At 41.6% G+C, this 24445-nt stretch overlaps 3 protein-coding genes across 3 annotated transcripts in view; 2 read left to right on the top strand and 1 right to left on the bottom strand.

Moving 5' to 3' along the window:
- The first annotated feature begins 114 nt into the window (after window positions 1-114).
- LOC105199386 (eukaryotic translation initiation factor 3 subunit K) lies at window positions 115-1410 on the top strand. The gene is made up of 4 exons (XM_011166470.3): window positions 115-258; window positions 485-704; window positions 781-1000; window positions 1074-1410. The coding sequence occupies exons 1-4, from the start codon at window positions 206-208 to the stop codon at window positions 1229-1231; spliced, it is 651 nt and encodes a 216-aa protein (XP_011164772.1). The 5' UTR covers window positions 115-205; the 3' UTR covers window positions 1232-1410.
- On the bottom strand, window positions 1394-5263 carry LOC105199384 (pseudouridylate synthase 7 homolog). Its single transcript, XM_011166468.3, has 6 exons — window positions 4142-5263; window positions 3313-3813; window positions 2773-3249; window positions 2032-2689; window positions 1823-1974; window positions 1394-1748 (listed from the first exon to the last, which is right to left on the bottom strand). Exons 1-6 carry the CDS (start codon window positions 4224-4226, stop codon window positions 1429-1431), a joined length of 2193 nt encoding a protein of 730 aa, XP_011164770.2. The 5' UTR covers window positions 4227-5263; the 3' UTR covers window positions 1394-1428.
- Window positions 5264-5431: 168 nt separating this feature from the next.
- The window catches only part of LOC105199464, an 84268-nt gene continuing 65254 nt past the window's right edge, over window positions 5432-24445 (top strand). The window contains 1 exon segment of the mRNA XM_039446588.1: window positions 5432-5850. Within this exon segment, the coding sequence (XP_039302522.1) occupies window positions 5755-5850 (96 nt within the window). The 5' untranslated portion in view covers window positions 5432-5754.

Genomic DNA, 24445 nt, shown 5'->3' with positions numbered 1-24445 from the left:
CACGTGACACTCTCTCCCATGATTGGCTGTCGAGTAGGACAACTTTGGTAACTCCTGAAATTTCTCAGTCAATGAGTAACCGTATATTCTATCTACATGTATTTAAATGTCTATGGACGTTCTCTCTCATTTTTGAGGTTGTGTCGTCCGAAACAGTTTTGATCACGCTGACGGTTTGTGTTATAAGACTTTTTCACTATCAGAAATGGCTGAGGCGATGCGTCAAACTGTAGCTGCGATGCTCAAAGGCATCGAAAGGTATCACACTTGTCGCTTTTTATACATGCGGCATTTATTGTGCTTATTTAAGTAAATTTTCTGATGACACACGTTGACGTTCACATGCTTCTCGTTGAGGTGTGCGTTACACCTGCACAGGAAGGAGAAATTAAAAATTTGTCAACGTGATTCTCGTTATATTTTCTTGATTTTGAGCTCGTTACTTTTTTTTTCTTGTACTGACCACGATGAAATGTGCTTCCAGGTACAACCCGGAAAACCTCACGACTTTAGAAAAGTATGTGGAGATACAATCGAGAGAGAATGCTTACGATTTGGAGGCAAATTTGGCTGTGCTAAAACTTTACCAATTAAATCCAGCACGATTCAACATGGATATCGCGTGTCAGATACTGCTCAAGGCGTTGACCAACCTGCCACACACTGACTTTGTACTGTGCAAGTGCTTGCTCAGCGAGAAACTTGTAAGTCTCATTCCAAGTGACAGAACAAATTTTTTTTTATAAAAATGTATCTACATACAGTTTTGTTGATCTCTAGATGTCGGATAGTCCAATTAATCAAATCATGTATTTGGGAGATATTTTGGAACGATGCGATTTCCAACATTTTTGGGATAGAGTGTTATCCATGGCAGAGCTGTGTGAAAGGATCGTAGGTTTCCAGGATTCAATAAGAAAGTTTGTGTGTCACGTAGTAGGGATTACGTTTCAAACGATAAGCAGACAACTCTTGGCACAATTGCTTGGTGATGTGGATGGTATGATATATGAACTTTGTATTTTTGATATTGTATAAGTACAAAATTTATCAAGTTATTTTTATTTTTATAGATGCAACATTGAAACATTGGGTCAAGAAATATGGTTGGAAAGAAGAGAATAAATCGATCATCTTTGTTGCAAATCAAGATGAGAACATCAAAACTAAAAATATTACTGAAAAGATTGACTTTGAGAATGTGGCAGGTTTAATGGCCGCTTGTCTGTAATGATATAAGTAAATATCTTTTAACAAAATATAAAATTATCAATATTAATCAATTTATTAAAAAATATTTCATTTATTAATTACTCTATTAAAAATATTTTTTAACAAATTGATTGTGTCTATTTCTGCCAATTTTTGAACATTTTTTTTAAACAAATAAAAACTGTATATGATAATAATCTATTTATGAAAGATATTTTACAATGAACTTTGACATATCTGAGATATGTCTTCTGTATCACTTATCTTCATTGTTTCATCTGTTTTTACATCAACATCTTCGTGGCATTTGACAGAACTTTTCTTTATATTATTTTCCTCATTTTCCGTCAGGTTTTTGCTATTGCATTCATGTACAGTGCTTGTATCAAGTTGTGTATTCTCTGCATCCTGTGCAGCGGATAGAGCGGCCTGCGTTTCCGCTGAAGTATCGTTCTTTAAAATTTCACGTAGGGCCATTGTGGCATAACTGCTAGGCTTTAAACACATTTCTATAATCAACGCTTTGTTCTTTCCATCTGAAAATAATGTGTAGTGAGAATTATTTTTTAAACAAATATCTCGAATAAGTGTAACAGTAACTAATTTATACCTGGCTTATCCTGTGGGGATGTGAACTTCCTCATTTCGTCAATATCTGATAAAATTAGATCGTCATGTTTATTTTCATAATGCATAATTCTCCAAGATAGACTCGTCGGAATTTCTAATATATTTCTATAGGCTCCACTCAAGCTGTATTTTCTAAAAAGAGATAACAGATGACAATTCATCGCAATGTTACGTTTGCAAGTAACTCACTTATTGTTTTGCCTGAGATCGGTAGTTAATCCATCCTTTGCTAAAAATTTATCGAACCAAGCCTTTGCATACGTTGGATATGTAACTTTCCATCCAGGCTGGGGTATGATCACATCAGCCAGGGTATAATTTGACAGATCCTCTTCTGTAAGAATTTTCACTGTTGGAAAATCATTCTGTTCCAAATTTTCTTTACTCGCTTCACTCGACATTGGATCAATATCTTTTTCTTCGACGAAAGCAGTATCGGTTTTATCTTTAATGTCATCATTGTCATTCAAAGGATAATCCGTAGTTTCGTCACTTACAATTTCCTTGCGATTCTGTTTGTCATAAACTAAATCGCCTACGACTGGAACTGTTCCGAACTGTTTTATTCTTTTCGACACGACATGATTCCACACGAAACTTTGATAAGCGTGAATATACATTAATCGAATGTTTCGCGGGACTGAGTCGAGCACGCCTTGAGGATTTTTGTCACCCATTGTTTGGAGGCCTTTCAGAAGTCTAGCCTCGATCGTGTCGATTCTCTTGAGCTTCGCATAGGCAGCACGGGCGTCCTTAGTTTCCGCGTAGATTTGTCTAGCCTCTGCTAATTCCTTGTCGTTTTCTGGTCGTGGTTTTAAAATTAATTCGATCGCCTCATGCCATTTACCTAATCGATAAAAGATAGCATAATGAATATATTATAAATTAATAAAAACGCTGAGAGATATAATGGAAAAAAATAATAATTACCCTGAAGTAGACATTTCCCAATTTCATGTGTGGGTATAGTAGGTACGGAGCCAAATCTTTGTAAACCGTAATAATTAATGAAGCCGTTGTCACGTAACGACGTCATCGCTTGCTCGATTTTTTCGTCTGTCTCACGAGCATTTCTCAGCGCGATCCTAAATTGATTGCCGCGCAGCATTCCTAATTTCAGGCTGTCTTTAGCGTACTTAAAGTTCCCTACATAGGCACCACGTATACCTTTACTTGCCCTCAATATGCTCTGTGGCTCTACCTTCCTCAAACTCATCCACTGAGTTGTCCACGCTCGGCGGTCTTTCGTACCGGCGTAGCAAAAGTTATTCGGCTGTAACCGCAAGTTCGCTGCCAACTGATTCACAACACCCATTGTGTCCATGTTTACCTTGTGCAGCAGAAAGTGGCAGTAATCCCCGCCGCATCTGCTCCAATCTATTCTCTTATCTTTGCGCATCTTGTGAGCTGATACAATAATCAAATATTATATAGAGATCTTTTTTTGTATGGCAAAATTTATAAACTTACCATTTTTATCGTTTTCAGTATTCGGAACAATTGTGAGGAACTTTTTGTCGCCTTTGTCTACTGTCTGGCTGACAACATTCGCTAATTTCTTCGCAATCATATGAATAGTTCTACGTGCATCTTTATCAATACTAGTCACATCAATTTCCACACTCGAAGGATTTTCTTTTCCCAAGACTTGCAGTTCGTCCCATATCGCCGGCGACACCAACGTTTTCAAATCTTCAAGATTTTCATTATTAGAGGGATCACGTGGGATGTTTTGATGAGTCAGTTTTGTTACTTGTCCCTCAAGATCTATCTCATTGACATGAAAATCGGTGTATCTTTCTTTGATGATGGCAGAAAAGCCAGGGTGCTTGTCGATGTATTCTGTAATTCCTATGTCAGATTCTTTTAGTCTACTGCCGACATCTAATTTATTTCTCTTTACGTTCTCTCGCGGTGACCGATCAAATGAGCGTTTGAAGCCCCTTCCGCCAGATTTGTGCTGGTAGCTACCTTCAGTAAAAATAAATGCTTAATATGCCTAATCAATATTATTAAAAATCATGTAAATAGGTAGATGAAATGCTGACAACATATTAAAGAAATATTATTACTATATTGTTCATTTAGTATACTATGTTATATTTAAATTTACATTAATTAAACCCTTTGAAAATAGAGAAATGTAAAAAAAAAGGAACTTTGACAATAGTGAACAATACTTTTTATTTTTCTTTTCCAGAAACAGAACAAGATTCCTAATCCTGTATTTCTTCGTTATCTGGGGTACTGTGGCCATCCCGTCTACCTACTTAAAAATTAACAGGCGACGATAAACTACCTCTCCGTCTTGATCCATGGGTGTAGCGATTCCTGTCATTGCCGGCACAGCCTTTACGCGTATCAGCGGCGTTGCTGGTGGACATGGCGTTCAGCAATTGTAATAATCGCGAGACAATCAACTATTACAATTCAAGCTTGATCCAAAGTTTGATCCAGTTATCATTCGCCAAATTTCGGGAACGTGTCAACACAAAGTACGCAGATGCGTTGTACACATAACCACGTGCAACGCTACCATATCTTCCTTCATTGGACCGTTACGCCATCTCGCTGAGGTTCGTCGTGCAAGCGAATTAAAATCGATATTCGCATCGATACATCGACCCGTATTCGACAATAGCGCGAATTTCCTAACAAAATGGCGGTCGGCTCGCGTCGAACTGCAGCAGCGTCTCACGTCGAAGGAGAATGGGTAAAAGAAATTAGAATTGTAGACGTCAATTTTGATACCGTCGCGAAGCTGCTTGCTCTTTCTACTTGTATAAGCTTGTCGAAGTCTCACGAATTTATCTCGACCGTCGTAATCTCTCGATTCTCCTCTCTTCGCGGACATCTATCTCCCGATCCCAATTCAGCCATTTTCGCGTCCCTAAAGGGATATCGGTCTTTAAATACTCTGTAGTCAAGAGTCTTATTGCAGAAATTCAATACTGATATGTACATAACCAAAAGATACGTTAGCGGTTTCTTATCTTTATGGCCACACATATATCTAACCGATATATTTTATGTTCTAGGGTACCGGGAAAGTACAGTCTGCGCGACAACGAATCGAGTCGTGCGGAGATTGTCGAAGGATCGTAACAAATTTTCTCTTTAATCGCAGAGGGAAACGGCATTGATCGCGCGTGGAAATGCTCGCAACGTGACAAAAGCGCGCGCGGGATGTAAGACGAGCTGAATTAATTCGATAATAATCATCTATTACTTTAACGGAATGTCGCGCGTCGAGATTTCTTTCGTAAAGAAAATATTCTGCGAAAGCATGAAGCGGAGATGATTTTACGTCGCTAAACGACTCTGAGAAAATCGTGCGGCATCGGGATGAGGGAAATTCTGTTCTGGAAGGGCGCGACGCCAGAAACCCCCGAATATCTCCCGGCCACCCCCCGAGGAGGGCGGGCACGCATCCTCGCGGAGTACGAAACGTGACCAGGTGGGTGGGCGAGCAAGCGGGGGTTGGGAGGGGGAGGGAGCGCGTACGCGCGCGGGTTACTACGCGCGCGGGGGCGTAATCGTCGGGGAGGAAGGAAGGACGCGGCGCCGTCAGTTCAACGCGAGCCACGGACGAGTGTGGGTCGCGCGCGCGTGCGTGCGTGTGTGCGTGCGATTTGTCGTCGCGAATTTGCGTCGCGGAGGGCGTAATCGACACCCGTCGTCGACGACGTGCCGTGCCGTTTTCTCGTGCCACCCGCGTGGCCCACGCGAGAACGCGGTGACGCGCGCGATAACCGCGAGTGAACGCGGCGTCGTCGCCGAGAAGGACTCCCGTCTTGCCCCGCGATGCGGTCCCGAGTGCCGCGAACGTAGCCGCGAATTACGCGCAACGCGGGAACAACCGCACCGGATGCGCTCCGTGCCGACGACCAGCATCGGGGGCACCGACGCGGGATGAGCGCGAGGGAAGTCACCCTCTTCGGCGGATCCCCCTGGGGCTTCCGCATGCACGGTGGTTACGACACGCATCAACCCCTGCGCATCTCCAGGGTGAGTGAACGTCAACGGTACCTTCTGTCGCGATCATGTGATCGCGATATCGAAATGTATAATTATTCCTGTCTTCGAAAGGTTAGAATCGTTTTCTCTCGCGGTCACGTGATCGCGTGATTTTTTTTCTAATTTCGCTTGATTGCTTTTCATTTAGATGCAGTTTTGCGCGAGTTTGTTATTATTTTGGGCATAGGGGTTATGCCACGGTAGAACGGATTGCATTTCTCGGCGGAAAATGATGTATAGTACGAATAACGCGTGCATCGTATGAACATGCACAATATATCGCATGAAACTGTAATTTATATCGTACAACGAAATACTGGACGTCTGATCACTCTGTGCACGATGCTAATTGTTATTAATGACAGTAATTATTTGCCTGCTTTAAAGCAAAGTGCGCTAGTGATGTAATTTATGTGCGACGCGATGCACACGGAGTGACGTAGTAATATGTAATTATAATTACATTACATTCCGAATTTGAATATTTGATGAAGGCGTATTACTGTAATCGTTAATTAACAAATATCGTATTACAGCTCAATTCCGCAATTCCGATTCATCGCATTATTAATGTCGACCAACAGCTCGTGTTTATCCCCGCGATTGTGAATATTTTCGTGGATAGTTTATCGCTCCTTTTACGAAATTGTGCCGCGTGTGTGATTGAGAAAAAAAAAGAAGTACGTTCCCAGAAAAGATTTCTGAATTTAATGCTATTACTCTTCTATATACACTTAGAGAATAATTATGTTTACATCAATGAAATCGTTTCTTTAACTTCTTTTTAAGTTAAAGTAAGAATAATCTTGAGGAAAATAAAAATTGATTTGATTTCAAGAAATGACATATTAAATTTTTTTTAAGTAAATAAGTTATTTGTTTAAATTGTTTAATTTAATTTATTATAAATAAATAATTTTTTAATTCAAAGAAAGTACTGACAAAAATGTAAAAAAATAATTCAATTATTCTGGTTTTAAAAATATATTTCTTTCCTTAAAAAATTTGCACATCCATTTTTTTTTTTTTTTTCTAATGATAGGAACAACCAAAATATTTCTTCAAATCAAAGAAACTTTTCTTTAATCATAGCAGTACACAAATTCCTTTGATTCAAACAAATTTTTTTTTACTCGAAAAAACTTTTCTCTGGGTATAAAATAAGATTGATGTTAAGGGACAAAGATAATTATTAATTCGGAGCAGGATATCTAATTTTTAAATGAAGAAATTCTTATATTTCGAATAAAATCATTTTAGTACTGTCCCATCAATTTGCCTAGACAGATTAAAATTAGATAATGGAAATTTGCACCGAAAAAAAATTTAAAGAAGGATTTTGTTAAAAATACAAATATGAAAATAATTATATTATTGGATCAACGAAATAATATCATTGTACTCAAAAAAGGTTTAGTAACTATTACCGAATTTCGTAGTAGTCAAATAATCGTGCATTATAATAGCAAGCAAATTTTTATTTTAATTGTAAGAATATGTAAATTCTAATTTATACGTATTATTTTTGTTTTAAAATGGTACTTAAGTCAATCTTATTTAATTCGAAGGAAAAGGATAGGATTTTTTTTTACTATTGCATTTCTATGTTGCACAAGATTGCAATAAGATTAGTACATCGAGAATATTTTTAGAAATCTTTTCTGAGAAGGAACAGATAAAAATGTGTGGAGGAAAAGGAAGAGGAGGAGGAGAAGGAGGAAGAGAACGCTCGAGAATACACGCTGCTTCCGCTCGCTATTATCCAATTCGGGCCGCATCTCGGGCCTATCGTTTGTCACCGTAAACGGAGAAAACGAGATAATCGCGCGAGTGGAAAAAGTTGCATCGATCCGCTCCGTGTCGCGTTGGTACACTTTTATCATTGTAACGCGCGCCACACCGTAATTTTCTTCGCGACCACTGCAAATCCGTACCCACTCTCGTATCAGCTTCATCACTCTATAGACGACTCTTCCCAGTTTATGAGAATAAAAATCCGTCCCATTTTTCTTGCTTTTTGCAGAGAGATAATCGTCGTATCGTATTCAGGACGAAATACCGTGCGATTTTCCTCGCCACCGTAATTTTTCCTCGCGATCGTTGCACAAATCTGTATTCACTTGCAGGATAAACTTGATTCCATAGATTCCAATTATACAGTTCATGATAATATAGAAACTTTTTTATCATATTAAATAGAGAACTTCGACCGTTATGCGAAAACACAATAACGAACGAAATAACTTATCGGTCATAGATCTTAATGTTGATATTTATTACGTAATTTTATATATCTTTTCAAGTTCACGGAATTCCGCGAAATAAATTTTCGGTCTTAAAACACAGTTCGAGTGAACAAGAAATAGTAACATTGCGTTATATTATTAACTTACAAGTCAATTTAATAACAAAGAATGCTAACAAGTATCTAAATGTGACAACCCTTTTCCCTTAAAAAAAAACTGAATAATTTGTGCGCAAAGAACTTTTTTTTATATTTTTGCTCATAAAGTTATTAGCACATATGCAGTGCGCAGCTTTTCTACCATGTATAATACGTGCGCAACGACGCTGTAACGATACCGAATTGTCGTTATAAAGTTAGAGAATAGGCCTACTGGTGCGTTGTGCAATTTTCAAATGCGCGATTAGAAAATCCGTGCAAGATGAACGCGACGTTTTCCTGTTTTTTCCGATGTGTGCACGACAGCGAGACAAGATCGATAGCTTATTCAACATGTATTATGCGTAATCGTGAGATTCTGAAACACGGTCGGCTAGATGACGATTTCAGACGATTGCGATTTGATCGAAGCCACGGCGAAGGTCGACGCGACAGGGGCCTTGGCATGACTTTTTTCTTGCCTGCCACCACGTGCCTCCGTAATGCCGGAATCTCGTTATATTCGAGCGTGTAAGTTTTTTCCCCTCCTCCTTTTTTTTTTATCGACCACGTGTCTGGCGTTGATTATGAAGATAACGCGAGTCAGAGCGACCGTGACGGCCTCGCGGTCGATCCTGGCACGCGGAACCAACCGGTCGGAGCTCATTTTCTAAATATTCCGCAGTTAAAATTGATGCGATCGACGATGAATATCGAACGTTCTCGTAGGTAAGCATATCGCGAGCGTGATTCCTAAGCTAACGTTCTTGGAATTGGTAATTCCGATCCGTCCGACGACGCGCTCTATTTGAGGATCGAGACTCGATATAGCGCGCTGTATCTCGAGATTGGTAGTCAGCGGTATTTCTGACTACCGTTCGAATTTCAATTCTACCGCGTTGCAGATTCGCGTTCGAAAATTTTTTTTCAGCCAGTTTCGAGGATGCGTTTGCCACGGCGCGCGGCGGCGGCTTTTGTCCACCGCCGCTGGCTGCTACGCGACACGCGACCTTTTATTATGTAACGTAGGTGATGTTGTGACGCGGCAAATGATTCATAAACGCTACAAGCGCGCAATTTGCGGCGCACGCCGTGAAATAGAACTTTGTTTGAATTGCATATCATGCGCGTGACGCGAATATAACGTTTACAACGCGCTAACGCTGCACGCTTTGCGCGCGGAACGTGAAAACATTCCTTCTTTCTGGCCAACGTGGGTCAAAGATCGCGCTAAAATTACGGGAGTTTGCAGTATTTTCGGCTCAGCGAAACATCGTTTATCTATCGCGTCGGTATTCCCACCGATAGTTTCCTTCGATAACGATAGTTGCGAGGTTTAGAGTGAGTCTCTCCAGACACATTTACTACACTCAACATTCGATTAATCTAACCGTTTAGACTGATTATTCGAGCTGTTTCATGTTCCCTTATAAATTATTCCCTGCATTATTAAAAAGAGATTTGTTTTATAAACGAGTACGTGAAAAGGCTATAACAATTTGCAAACCGTTTAGGAAAGAATTGAAAATTTATCACACACCCAGAGAAAAGTTTTTTCGAGTAAAAAAAATTTGAATCGAAGATATTTGCGCATTGCTATACGGTTAAAGAGCAATTACTTTGATTCGAAGAAATTTTTTGGTTGTCCCTTTGGTTAGAATTAAAGAGATGCGTTTAGTTGTGCAAGGTAAATTTCTTTTTTAAATAAAAGAAATATATTTTATTCAACACAGAGAAAACAATTTCTTTGAACTTAATAAATTTTATTGTATCAAAATACATTTATTTGAAATGAGTCAAACAAATCAAAGTTTGAATCAATAAATACGACCGATAATAGAGTTACTTTCGTTAAATAATAGAGATTTTTTTGAATCAAACGCTAAAATTTTTATTCAAACAAATAACGTTTCGTATAAGCTTATGTTGTTTTAATAAAACAATTTTTAGCAACTTTTAATTAAATAAATACTATACTTAACGAATACTAAAATTGAAGAAATCTTTTTCTCTGTGAATATATAAAACCAGAACAACTAAATAAATTATTTCTTACATTTCTGTCATTACTCACTTTTTTTAAATTAAAAAATTATGAACAAATTTATTTATTTTGAAAAAGGCTAATAACATCATTTCTTGAAATCCACAAATAAATTTTTATTTTTCTCAGTTATTTTTACTTCAACTTAAAGAAACTAAGTTAAAGATTTCAACAATTTAAACGAAACTTTTGTCTGGGTGCATACGTTGTTGTAACACTTTCGTGCTATCTAAAGGATACATGATCGATACAATCTCAGCAAAAATGACTATTGTTGTTGAGAATATAATAATTTTTGAAATGGCATGTATTTGGGATTCCATGAGTTCATTATTAATTTTAACTGCATAAAATTAAAATAATGAAATGTTTCTGGTAGTCGTATTAATAAGATTTTACATACTGCTTACGCATTCTTAGTTTTTGCCGTTAAAAAATGTTGGACGTGAGTGTACGATTGTGGACAGCTTACCTATGACGTTTTAATGCTTATTGTCTAACAGTTACGCATATTTCAATCGCTTATCTACACCTGGAAGTTTACAACAGTTTTTAATTATTATTTTGTAACAGTTTTCACAATTATTTAACAGCATTGTCAAATTTTTCGTTAATTTTTTTGGGCCATTAAAAATAATTTATAATTTATAAACGTACTTTTATCAATATTTTACTCATGTAAAAATTATTGATGAATCCGTATTAAATTTTTTCAAGAATTCACAAAAAGGTTTGCTCTAACTGTTCATATAACTTTTATGCACGTCGAAGCATTTTAAATGTAACGTGATGCATCAGTCATTCGATGCATCTGCCATAAAATGTCACGTATAAAACTTTAACTTAAACTCTTCTCACACTGAAAAAAAAATTGTTAATTTGATTAAATTGTTCAACTCGATTTCTATGAGTATTTGTGTATTTAAGTTGAAAAATTTAGTCAAGTCGATAATCAATTTAGACAAGTTAATAATTTTTTTCCCATTGTCTGTGTAGAACCTACATGGGGTTTAAAATTTTAATATAATATCAGCTTTGCTTTAAATAATATGCAACATAATTTTTAGACGGATCGAAGCATTTTGATTTTTCGATTATATTTCTTAAGTTCGCTGCCACCGATCACTGACACCGAAGATTACACGCACCGGCAACGTGTGTATACAGCTTAAAATCAAGGTTGAGCATTACTCGATTGGTTAATGTTGCTCGACGAAGAGGTACAACGACGTTCTTTCATACGGCCCGCGTCTAAGTACTTATCAGTGCCGTCTGTGCAGAAAATTTGCCTCCTTTGAGCGAGCAGCACGTGTTCGGTATTAACGTCTCGTACTATATGTATATGTGTCATATCATGTTGAGCGTACATTGAGCATACATGTCGTTGCCGGTGAATTAAGAAGGGTCGATGTAAGTCCCGCAGGAATGACTGATCCGTAGTCATTTAGGCTTACAAAGCAAACCCATGGACCCAAGCTCAATATATTTCTACGTGTATCCACATTTCTGCGTTGGTTGATAATGCGTGACATGAAAAAAGAATGAAAGCGAGATACAGCCCGAGACGAATAGGATTAGTAAGAATAAGAACTAGACACACGTGTGCGTGGTTTAAAATCGATGGGGCAGAATAGCAAGAACTAAGGTTCTTTGAATAAAAAAAAAAACCGCTCATATTTTATTTATACACCTTAAGAAGATCTAGGGATAAAGCTGGACTCTCCTCCTTGTCCAGTTCTTAAAAATTATACTCGTATTATTTCGAATCGGGCATTTCGAAGGCGGAAGGCGAACCCCGCGGGCACACGAGTGCGGGAAGAAAAACGAAAACGGAAGAGTCTCGCGCGACATTGACATCGCGTTTCAAGGCCGCACGTAGGCAGAAACTGGCACGCATTCGTGACGCAATCCGTGTGTGAACCTGTGTAACGCGAGGAGCGCGTCTCGTGACTCTCGTGCCACAATTAGCGCACGTCGTTGCACACCGCGAAAGGCGAACGCGCGGCATACCGGTTCTCGGTTGATCGGCGTTACGCAGCGACGTTTCTCTTCTTTTTCTAGGGTTTTTTTTCTTTCTTTTGCCAGGTCGTTACCGCGGAAGTCATCGCCCAAAGCTCCGTTCTCGCGCGCATTACACCGACGCTTTTTTCCATCCGTTTTTGCGTTAGCGGTCTCTTTAATCCTTATACACGAACGAGCGCTCTCTCTCTCTCTCTCTCAATCCTCAATTGAGGGAGAACACTGCATAAGTGTTCGGAGCGTAATTGTTGAAGAGAACGTAACTCGAGCGGACGGGCGAAATGAATTTAATCAAGATTTATTCCCGGCGACAGAATGAATCGTTGTAATAACGAAATGAAATTGTTGGAGGAGCTTAAGAACTTGAAACGCCCTTCGCGCCGAGCGTGTGCCGTTTTTTTCTCAGGCTGCACGCCGGAATGGCCGCGGTTGATAATGGGCGGTTTATGCTCATGAGCGCAAATGGATTAAAGGCCGCGTCCCGCTAGTCTTCCGTCCTGCGGTGGTCTTGATTAACACGGTGACCCGGTTAGCTATTGCGAACAATTGTATAACATGTAGCCTAATTATCTCTCAAGAGTACATCGCGCTGTCCATGCGCAATTTTTACATCGATGGTTCTAATAACTGCTCGTATAAAATTGCTCAAGGATGTTTCAGTTGTACAATACGAGCTAAAAGTTATCGAAATTTACTGAAAGTTGAACAAAAAATGATCGCGAATGTCCGAATGTTGGCGCTGAAATTAACCGCAAAGGAGAGAACAATGAAAAATTCGACTTATAATTGTTTGCAACGAAAATGACTGTATTTCGCTGCAGCTTTAAATAAATAACTTTTAAACGGGAAAGTGAATGTAAATGAATTTTTGCGCGAGTGTCTATTAGTTTTATTAATATATGTAAAGGTTTTTATTTAATTGGTAATGCTACTTTCCCATCAAATTTGCAAGTATCACTGCAAACGTGATACTAGAATATTCTATTTTAGAAATTTTTTAAATTCTTGGTAACATTTTGATGAACGACCCATACATCCTTAACGCGTGATCTTCAATTATAAACGCAGAGCATTTACAAATCCCGTATGCAGTTTTAAACTTTAATAACTTTGGATGTACATACACATCCGAAGTGACTCTGCAAATTGTATTTAAAAATTTAATCCTCCAAACTTTATCATAATATTGTTAAAAAAAATAAATAAATAAATAAAAGTAAGAATTATTTCAATTCACAACTCAGCATACAGCATACATAAAAAAAAGAACTTGAGAAAGTTTTCAAATGGTTTTTGTGTATGCGTTCGAAATTTATGAACGTTCAAAGTTGTACGTCGACTTTACAAATCCTCTGTGTAATTCTGCTTGTAGAGCATACAAAAATGGCGACGTGTACAAATTTCGCGTGGCTAATCTGTCGCGTCGTCAAGGATTAAAGGGAAGCGGCTGGTTCCCGGTGCTTTCCACGAACGCGGAGTTGCAAAATTTACGACGAACGCGCCGTTAAATCTGGCGCTATAAATGTTAATAAGGCCGTTCGGCCAGGAGCGACACATTTCACGAGGACTGAAAAGTTCCACTTTAAGGCCGATCTCGGTCTTAGCAACCGTCCTGGCCCCGTTCCAGAATCCTACTCTCGCAATCTCCTCCTCCGTTACGTTTTCCGACAGGCCGCGCCGCGATATTTCGTTGTAATGCTAGCGCGAGGATATATAAAACGGCCGCCTCTGTCGGATCCTTTCCTCTCCGCTAAACCGAAACGTGTGCGCGCGATCGACTTCGGAGGAGCACGAAATTCCGCCACCATTCAGAATTTCGCCTTTTACCGAGCGAATTAGCTCGCTCGCGATATCATATCTGTGCACCGCCTCGAGAGGCGTTTCTTGTTTCTTGCGTTGTTACATATACTTGAAACTTGTATAGTTTGTACGTAAGTTTGAGAGGGAGATTTCCAGTTTCGAGAGCTTCGTCTTCTCCGATCGACAGCGCGTTGCGGAAATATCATCCCCCGGCCGCGTTCTCCGTGCGCTTCGTGTTTTCCATTTTGATGAAAGGTGTCAGTCAGAAGTGAAACTTTTCGTACCGTACACTTGTGACACCGGCTGCTGCTCTTCGTAGCTCTTCGCTCTTCGGAGAAGCGCTCTTCGGAGAAGCGGCGATTTAATTTATGCGCATACTTTTTTCTCTCACTCGTAACCATTTTGCGGAACATCCTGAAACTTCTTTACGACTCCGCGGCTCGCCTTGGAAAGCAGTCGAATGTATAAATAATCGCGGCGTTTTCGATCTGTAAGCGCGCGCGGATAACTTACCGCTATGTCGGGCGATGACGGTGGTTTTAATCCAACGAAAATAGACACGCAACACGGTGGCGCTGCTCAGTCGTTGCACCACCGCAATACGTCATTGTTCGCTCGTCGTAACGCCCAAGTCAAACGAAACGTCCGCGCTCATCCACGAAGCTCGAATAACGGACTCTATTATGAAAGCAAATAAATTATATGGCGTACCTTATTATTCCTCGCGCACTTCCTGGCGGCGTGTTGCATTTCAGACAAGCGTGGATCGCGCGCGACACGCGACTCTTGTTGTTAGATTAAACTTTGATTTTTTTTTTTAACATAAAGTTAGCATGCCTTTGTCAGTCACAGCGGTACTTAGTGCTGAATAATAATTTGTAATTTTTACAATCTCCAATTTATTCAAACCTAGCTGAGACATTATTTTTTTGCAATAGAATTCTTTACAGTTTTTTTCCGGAAAGAGGAATCTTATAGTTGTTTCTAAAGCAGTTCTAATTACGTATTTAGCTTCACGACTGTGTTTTAAGTCCGACGAATATGCGACACGCAGTTCGAATAAGCTGGAGATTGTAAAAATTAAAAATGATTATTCAACACTGGGAACCGCTGTGTGATTGACATAGGCATGCTTTAACCTTTATTATGTTTAACCTTTAAGTAGATGGGTGGGATGGCCACAGCACTCTAAGCAATGAGGAAGTACAGGATTAGAAACCCCGTTCTGGAAAAGAAAATCGGTTTCACGATCACCAAATTCAATATTTATAATTAAGCATATCATTACATCTCGTATTTTTTATTAATACTTTACTCTATCACTGCGTGCAGAATTTATTGTAAAATATTTGTGTATTTTATAATAAACAAGGTTTAAAGACTCATCTCAATAAATCTTGCCAACATCCAATTTCAAAAACTTTTTTTCAACGACTGCACGCATGATCTAATAATAAAATTTCTACTAAATAGATTTTACCTCAAGAATAATAAGTTTATAATAGTACCAACTACATGCGTTTGTTAATATAGCAGAAACCTCGTTATTTCATATTAGGAACCTATCACATAATAGGCGACTTTACTCTAACAACATTTCTTTGGGGTGTTGTCAGCATCCCATCTACCTACGTGATTTTGACCACCTAACTACTTAAAGGTTAACTTTGTCAGTCCGATGTGACTTATTATTTATTAATTCATTTTTTAAATATATTGTTTTTTTTAACATCATATATATAGATTTTCTCTTTATTATCGACTATATGCAAGTTGAAGAATCATTCGATGTCAAGTTTCCTGCCGGCATACAGCGCGGACTCGTCCGAGCATGCGAGAAACCTGATGTTTTATCTCATTAAGAGTGCTTATCGATGATACATTAGCTCGTTTCGCATCCGCCGATGGAATGATCCGGCTCGACGTTCTCCCGACTCTGCGCAAGTAGGATGCACATTATATAGGCGGAGCGCGAGCGAGCAAGAGGTGAAGGGTTAAACAGCTCGATGCAATTTTTTTTCCGGGCCGCATAGACGGATCGTTCAGCTACGTATGTCTCAGGCATTAGAAACGGGCAGCTGCGTTTGCTCTCTCGTACTGTACGCGGTATCAATTTGGTGTACTCGACCTTTCGACCCCAGGGCAAACGGCCATTAATTCACACTTATCTCTGCCGCTGCGTGTATGTACTCGCTCACCGAATCGTTGACCGAGAGGTCTCGGTCGCGTGCGTACACACTCGCCGACGCGACAGCGCGACTTATTGACTCTTCGGTACTCCCGATCGCGGTGGACGCGAACTACTCGCGGATGCCGGTAAACAGCCACCGCGAATGCCATTACGTTAAAAATAGATATTCCACCGCGACCGACAAAGTATGCGTTAGCCTCAATGGGTTCGATTGTGCGAGCTCTCGCTTCTTGAAGGAATTTCAAGCGTGCGGCCGCACGTTGATCGCTTTTGAGCGCAGCCGACATTCTGATCAGCCGAAAATCATTTCGATGTCCGACGGTTGAATTACGGCTCTGCGCACCTGCGTGCTTCAACTGTTTGGCAATAACTGAATAATAATTGGCAATAATCGAAACGCAAGCAATAATATTCGCTCCGTCGAAGCACTGTAATGAAGTAAAATTTATGGTTGCATATTTACACATTAATTTGATATAAATTATGCATTTCGATATATATTCATGTGCGAATGCGTTTGAGTTTGAACATCTTGCGCGGCGAATTATCACGTTTAAATTTGCGACGATTAAAATTGCAGCGTTGCATTCAACTTTGCGCCAGATAATTCAAATTACATTATTTGTATGAGCGTTTCCGCGGTTTAAACCGCAGGAGAGATGGAAAGAGAGAGCGCGGGGCCGCTGAGGCTCAATTCATTGTTCAACGTCGCGAGCGTGGAAACCATCGCCTAACAAAACTGTTAACAGCGACAAGTAACGCACGCGAGATGCTAATAGAAACTTATAGTAATACCGAGTGTTTTGCGCCAGGAACAACGACCGTTGCCATTAATATGCCTACGCTCTCGGGTGGAAGAGAGTGAGAGAGAGAGAGAGAGAAACAGAGAGGCAAATCTTGGAGAGCACGAGGTGGAGCCGCCGCGCGCTTTGCTCCTTTCTACTGGTAAAAGTAATCGATCGCCGACGCCGACGCCGCCTGCAACTCGCGCACCACGCTTGCAGCTCGCACGCCGGGCTGCATAAGAGTAGGCGTCGGCGCCCCGCGTACTCGCTACGCCACTGGCTGCGGCATTGGCCTCAGGGATACCTTGTCCCAGCATCGATATTTTTTTTGTTTTTTTTTTTTTACCAAATATTATTAGTAATCTTATCTCTGCTTCAGAGAATGATTTAAAGCGATATCTCAAGATTGCTATTCGAATTACATGAATCGTTGAAAAAATTCTCAAGTTGAGAGTTTCCCTCTTTATAGTAGTCGCTAAGAGAGACACCAAGAGGATTTGCTTAACTTTAGAGAGAATTCCTCTAAAGGATAGATCGGTAGCAAATAATCTTAATTTTTGTAAGGTTATATAAGATAAAAGTTCTTATAAGATTTGCCCTTGAGTTTTTTACAAATATGAAAGAAAATGTAGAATCTTGAAATGTTGAATCTTATTGGAACGTATATACACTCTCTTTTCTGCCAGTTATAAAGATTAAAAGCAAACTAATACAAATTACAAACACTGATCTTTAAAATATGTATGTTGACTGAGATGATTAGATTAGCTCTTCGAGCCACTTTTTAATGCCGTCTTATCGATTCATTTAAATATTTAAATATCATGACGCTTGAGCATCATACATACACTACATTGCACTGTGGCTATGTTAAATTACGTTATATTGTTGCAAACATTAAATGAAATTAAATAGTTTGCATACAGAGTATCACTGTCCTAAAGTTAGTTAGGAAATATATATTTAAAAAAAATCAAGTTAAAAAAACGATTTCATCAATTTAAACACAACTTTTCTCTGGGTGTTGAAAGGGTATTCTAAAAAAAAGAATACATTTTTATTCATTAAGAATACGTGTTAAGAGGCTTGCAAAGTACACAACACATCTTTTTATTTCAGAAATATAATTTTTCTTTTTTACGTATTATATTAGATATTAGAAATTTCTTGTTCTTGGAGATACTAATGCGACGCCGCGTGAAATAACAGAGTTCTTTAAATGATAAATTTAATGACAGCAGCGAATGAAGGTGTAGGTGTCGTTGAAATAACTTTGGGAGCGACGAAGGCGGAGAGATCGCTCATCGGCTGTCGCCGAGGGATTTAATAATTGTGCGCACTCGATCGCGCGCGAGCGTAAGTTTGATGTCCGGCCGTAAATCCGCCGACGATCTTGGTCTCGCGGCGCGCGGCGCGAATAAATGCAAGAGAGGAACCGCCGCGTCCGGGCTCGCTTCTAATGAATAATGGAAGGCGCAATTCCGAACACCTGATAACACCTTTGTTCCCTATCGCTGTACGAGCGCGATAACGACAAGGTCAGGGAATAGATTGCCGTGACGGCAATCACGATACTCGCGTTTACGATCCCGGAGAGCGCACTTATCCCAGGTAGGAAGAGGTACATACGTTCTTTGTACATACATTATGTCAGGAATCCCGCGAAGGTTTACTGCGCCTTGATTGCACGTCCGCTTTCGTAACGGCTGCGCGTTCGCAAGAAATTCTCTTCCTCGAAGGAAATATTCCGCTCATAGATCTCGTAAGGACGTTAAATGTAGGAGGAAAAGGGATGCGCGTCACGATCAAGGCTCGTCAGTTACGTCAGCGGGTATCTGGGCCACTGGGTTTAAGGGGTGAAGGCCCTTTTTGGCGTAACCCCAAGCGCGATGCGCGGGGAGAGACGTGGTCAACCACCTCGTCGCGGCGCGACGCGACGCGACGCGGCGACGGTAAAGGCGAAGACGAAGGGTCTTCGAATGGGCTTAGGGGCAAACGGCCGCTAATAGCATTTTGACGAGCCACTCGTATACAACATATGACTCCGGTTAGGTGTGTTGTACATACAACGACGGTTAAGCCGCATCGCGTCTGGCAGCGGCGGCGGCGGCGGCGGCGTGCGTTTTGCTAGCGCAGAAGGGGCTCTCGCCGCTCCGCTCCGCTCTTTAGTTGATTGGTCATTCCGGCGGGAGAGTCAGTGACTCACTCGGGCCTGCATTCTCCCTGTCGACGTTGCCCTCATCGGCGAGAGTGTGTGCTCGCCCCATTTCGTAGCTAGCGCTCACTTACGCCCGCATAACGCGGGCTACGCCTCTCCACAGCCCTGCTGTCGTCTACTCTCGATACTTATCGTCGTAGAACGAGTTAGCGGCGGCCAGGGACGTGACCAGCGCGGAAGGAGCCCGCCGATTGAAGATTCTATCAGAGAACCGGGAGAGATCACCATTTTACTTTATTTTTCGTCTCTTGAAACTATAATAGAAGTTCGGACTCCTTCCTCGACTGAAAATTTTATCTCACGTCTTTTCCGTTTTATTCCTATATTGTATAATCATAAACTTTTAAATGAACTCTCAAGTTGATATCAGACACATCAAAGTTGAAATAATTTTACGGCGAAAATTTTGCGCGAAGAACAGAGATTCAAAATTGAAATCCTTTTCGCTTAAGCGCTATCCTTCTCGAAGCGTTCCGCTTCTCCTTCGGAGTCTCGGAATAGAGCCTCGCTATTACGGGCCTGAGGGTCCCATATGCCTTTGCCGCGTCGAGGCAGTCGTGCCGTCGTTCCTTGGGCCAGTGGCAGCGACTCCTTGCCCGCGTACGATCGAGAGACGTGCTCCGACCGCCGCTCGCTCGAAGCGCACGTGTTTCTCGAGACCGCGTCATCATCGGATTCGCGATCGCGCGCGCTCGTTATCAGGGCGTACACCTCGATTCGTATCCGCTATATCCGCTAATGGACTTTTAATTCCGCGCTATCGGCGTATCGTGGATATCGAAAACGGTGGGGTAACGCTCGGGAATCGCCTTATCGAATTTGCGTCGTTGTTTCGAGACGTCAGTGGTGCCGAGAGTAACGTGAGAGTGAGAATGATACGCCGATGAAAGGATCGATTAATGTATGAAAAACAACTGTTCGCAGAGCAGAAACGACGGACGCCTGAGTCATAATTATTGATGGTGCGAGGTTCGACGGCGACGGCTCTTTTTCTCCGCACGGGAACAAGAAGGCTCTGTTCTCTCGCGTACGGGAGTACCTATATCGTGGACTGCTGGTGCGCGGGTCGGGGGTCCGCGCGTAGAGCGTCCGGGAAAACGTCGCGTCGCGCGGCGAGAAACGCGGAAGTTGCGCGCTCGTGAAGTGGTCGTGGAATATTCGAAGTGCGCGTCTCGAGAGATAATGCACACGGGCAGTGTCGACGACAGAGATTCCTCGTCGCCTTAACGTCCGCGTGACGGTTAAAGAAGAGAAACGCCGAGCGTTACTTGGGACGCGTGTCTTTTATCTTCCGAGAAGGAGAAACCGAGGAAACTGTCAGCCCTCCGCGAGGCGAGGCGACGCGACTCGAGTGTGAAACTGTATCAACTGGTGGAAGCGCGAAATTGCATTGCGGCCGGATTGTGTGCGACGATGATTTAGGAAAGTGCGCGGCGCGTTTGCACCAGAGCGCCGAGAGTACCAGGGAGATAAAATCGCGCGAGAGGCTGGAAGGAGCGGCGAGATTGCGATCGGGAAAAATCCATCCACAATGGTTCACACGAGTTACGCGCAGTGGGCCTGTTTGCCGAGCACGTATCGGAAAAAGGTGCGTAACGCTTATATCCCTGTACGCGCTTCGATTTTTGCGATTACTCGCGCGTGCCGAAGAGCTGTCGCAAAAGAGATCAAACGCTTGTCGCGCTCGTAAGCTAAGAATAATTTAGATTCACGAGTGGACTTGGCACTGAATGAACCTTTGAAAGGGATCCCTGAGAATAATTTTAAAAGCCGTAAGAGCCGCGACCATTTATCTCTCTGAATGTCTCTGTGACCCAGTTTCCGTTTATTATTATTATTTTTTTCTTTTTTATCTCGCGGGACCTCTCGTTTATGACGAATATCGCGAATAGTTTCCGCGGAGTGGGATTCTCTGCCGCCCAGCCGGCGGGGATTTTACGTTCCTTTGCAAAAGGTGCCTCCAATTCTGTAACAATCGTAACTCAAGCGAACGCCCGAGGCTTTAATTGCCGAGTGAACGCCGGAGCGAGAGCCGGAGCCTTGTCTCTCTATCTCTCTCTCTCTCTCTTTCTCTCAATCGCGAGAACCGCGTGGCTCGCGGCGCTACTCGGGAAGCAGACGCCTGGTATTTATCGGCGAACACGCGGGATATAATTATCCAGTGTGTGTGCGCAAAAAGGTCGATTCGAACCGTCGTCAATTAGATAGGGGCAAGAGAACGCGACGTCGGGATTAGCGAAGGCGAAGTGTAACGGAAGCCGATTCGACGACGCCCGCCGGCTCTCGCATCCCTCGATTTTCTCCGCCGATCGGACTCGAGACTCCGCGTCATAGAAAATGCACGACAGTATCCGATGCGATTCGTCAGAATGCGTACCGGATATAAATCAAGCTCTTTTGAATCCGACCGGATAGGATCGGTGTACGTTCTCCACACGCGCGCACACTCCGGAATAGAGTATCGTGAAAGTATATAGCTCCGCAAATATTTGCGCGCACAACGTTTGCTCCATGCACACGCGCGCGCGCGCTCGCGCGGGCGCGGGCGCGCACACACCTCGGGGGAAAAAAAATATTGATCGAGGCCGCATTCTTCGAGGCAAGGCCATCCGTAAAAGCTTCATTCGCTTATTGTGTTCTCGAGTACATCTCCTTAGGGTCGGCGCCGTGTAACGCCGCCCGAAGAGAGTTGCAACGGGTTGTCCACGACAGAGACGTAAATGAGAATAAATAAAGCGAGAAGTAGAAGAAAAAAAAAAGAAGAGGAAAGAGTAGAATGGAACGCCTTTCACGCAGATTGTCACGCCGAGCTCTTTATCTAAATGCGACCGAACTAATCGAGCGAAAGAAACCCTTTTCTTTGCCTGGCCCGAGAGAGCACTGAACTCTCGGGAGGCAGTGTCATATTGTTAATAAAAAACGCGGTTCTCTCGCGGCTTTATAAATAGCTCGCCGTCATGAAAGTCGACTCTTAAATACAGTTCGCCGCTCGATAACGCCAATATATATTCGGTGCAGCGGTTGGCTGCGGCGATTTCCTTCGCGTCGCGTGTCCGCCCGGCATTATTACCCCGACGAATTGATCTTTACCCGCTCCGACAACCGCCATTATCCCCGGGGTCCTTGCAATCCTCTCCCCTCGAGATAATACCCCGAAAGGGGCGGAAGATGAGGCGAGCCCGTCGTACGCGGGCCCGCCGCGCATTTTCGCATATCGGCGGCAACGACGTCGGTGAAAGTCACGTCCCTCCTGATTGCGGTCTTGTCCGAACCTCCCGCGCCGCCGCGCCACGCCACGCCGAACCTCTAATTGCGTTACACAACGTATGCAGACGTCCATTAGAAGCGCGAGGTTGCGTCAAGGCGTAACGCGATTCGGTTTGCGCAGAGGTTTCCCTTTCGGGTCCGTCGCCCGGCGGACCCGAAAGGATCTTCTCGAGAGATCTCGTCTCGGTCCCGTCCAGAGGAAAGATATTTGTCGGTCGCCGGGTGACGATAAAGTAGAAAGAGATGACGAGATGGGGCCTCGCTGCGCACTTGAGTGTGCACGTCTCAGTCTTCGCGCGCGAGCGACACTTTGCGTAGCTCTTTACGTTCGTACAGTTGCGACACGGGTTCGAAAATGTTACAATACGTCGTCGATGTTTATCGACAGCTCGCGCGAAGCCGCGGGCATGAAGCGAGTTTTGAATCACCGTAGAACTATGGCGTGTGTATCAGAAAACTCGAGAGATGACGGGCGGTATTTGAACTCTGACCACCCAGGTTGGAGTCCGAGCTGTTATCCGCTACACCAGAGGTTCTCATATTGCGGGATCCGCCATAGGATCAGGCGTTTTCATTTATCAGAGAGGGATTTGGAGGGACGTAAAGTTTCGTTCGTCGCGCGCGTTTTGTCCGTCATCGTCGCGGCGTATTCGAACGACAGGAATTTCGCGCGACTATAATAGATCGTTGATCTCGGGTGTGACAATGCTTAATTAAATGTATTTTATAAGCTTCGCGTGTCCTCCCGCAGACATTGCGTATCTATATACAGAAAAGAAGTTAATATCAAGTCAACAATTTATTGTTTCATATATAAGTAAGAATATATAATCTTCTTGGAAGAATTTATAATCTTAAACAGACATAATTTGCTTGCATGGAGAATATTTTTCTCTTTATGTAATCAAATTATGTCTGTTTAAGATCATAAATTCTTCCAAAAAGATTTTATATTCTTACCTGTAGAGTAAAGTCGCCTATTATGGGATAGGTTCCTAATATGAGGTAGCGAGGTTTCATTACATTCACTACATTAATAAATATATGTTGGTACCATCGTGAACTTATTACTCTTGGGGTGAAATTTAATTAGTAGAAAATTTGTGATTAGATAATGGATGTAGTTGTTGAAAAAAAGTTTTTGAAATTGGATGTTGTCAAGGTTTATTGAGATGAGTCTTTAAACTTTGTTTATTATAAAATAAATAAATATTTGACAATAAATTCTTCATGCAGTGATAGAGTAAAGTCGTATTAATAGAAAAATACGGGATGTGACAATTTGCTTAATTGTAAATATTAGATTTGGTGATCATGAAATCACAAAGCGTGGAACTCATAATATGAGACACTCTAAAAATCTCCATTTATTATTACGTATTCTGACTTCGAGAACTTTTCAAAATGCTATAATAAAGTTTTTCATTGAGGACTTTTGAATTATGAGACTTGAAAGTTATGGCCCTCAGTGTTAGCAATGAGACTTTAAAATATCTCAAAGAGAATAGATTTTGGAGAAAAATGTTACGTACAAAAGTTTTTGAGTATTGAAAGAACTATTTGATTGGTCAACTAGATTTTGAATCTGGAGCCTAATTTGAGCCTAGTAAGATCCAAATCGATAAAACTTGTCTCATATAAAAAAACCTGTATGTCTCATATTAGGAACTCTCTTTTTGAATTAGCAAAATTGGCAATTTTGATAAAAAATTTTATATATAATAAAATATAACTATTATGATTGTTAACTTTTGGCGATAAAACTTAAATATATTTACTATAATTTGGATATAAAATTACGAGTTAATGGTATAAATTATAAGCCTTTAAAAAAGGGCATCTCATAATAGCCAATTTAATAGCCCTATATGAAACAATG

Source organism: Solenopsis invicta, chromosome 3 (assembly GCF_016802725.1).
Source record: "Solenopsis invicta isolate M01_SB chromosome 3, UNIL_Sinv_3.0, whole genome shotgun sequence".
Classification (NCBI taxonomy): Eukaryota; Metazoa; Arthropoda; class Insecta; order Hymenoptera; family Formicidae; genus Solenopsis; species Solenopsis invicta.
The sequence above is the reverse complement of the archived record's forward strand: the minus strand, read 5'-3'. Positions and strand labels throughout refer to the sequence as shown.

What these genes read in the sequence shown, in the direction of transcription:
- LOC105199384 (XM_011166468.3), bottom strand. Translation starts at nt 4,226, where the DNA reads ATGTCCACCAGCAACGCCGCTGATACGCGTAAAGGCTGTGCCGGCAAT. An exon ending in CCATGGATCAAGACGGAGAG is followed by an intron (nt 3,814 to 4,141) that starts GTAGTTTATCGT and finishes TTTTTACTGAAG; the next exon opens with GTAGCTACCAGCACAAATCT. An exon ending in TACTGAAAACGATAAAAATG is followed by an intron (nt 3,250 to 3,312) that starts GTAAGTTTATAA and finishes TTATTGTATCAG; the next exon opens with CTCACAAGATGCGCAAAGAT.
- LOC105199386 (XM_011166470.3), top strand. Translation starts at nt 206, where the DNA reads ATGGCTGAGGCGATGCGTCAAACTGTAGCTGCGATGCTCAAAGGCATC. An exon ending in ATGCTCAAAGGCATCGAAAG is followed by an intron (nt 259 to 484) that starts GTATCACACTTG and finishes ATGTGCTTCCAG; the next exon opens with GTACAACCCGGAAAACCTCA. An exon ending in GCTTGCTCAGCGAGAAACTT is followed by an intron (nt 705 to 780) that starts GTAAGTCTCATT and finishes GTTGATCTCTAG; the next exon opens with ATGTCGGATAGTCCAATTAA.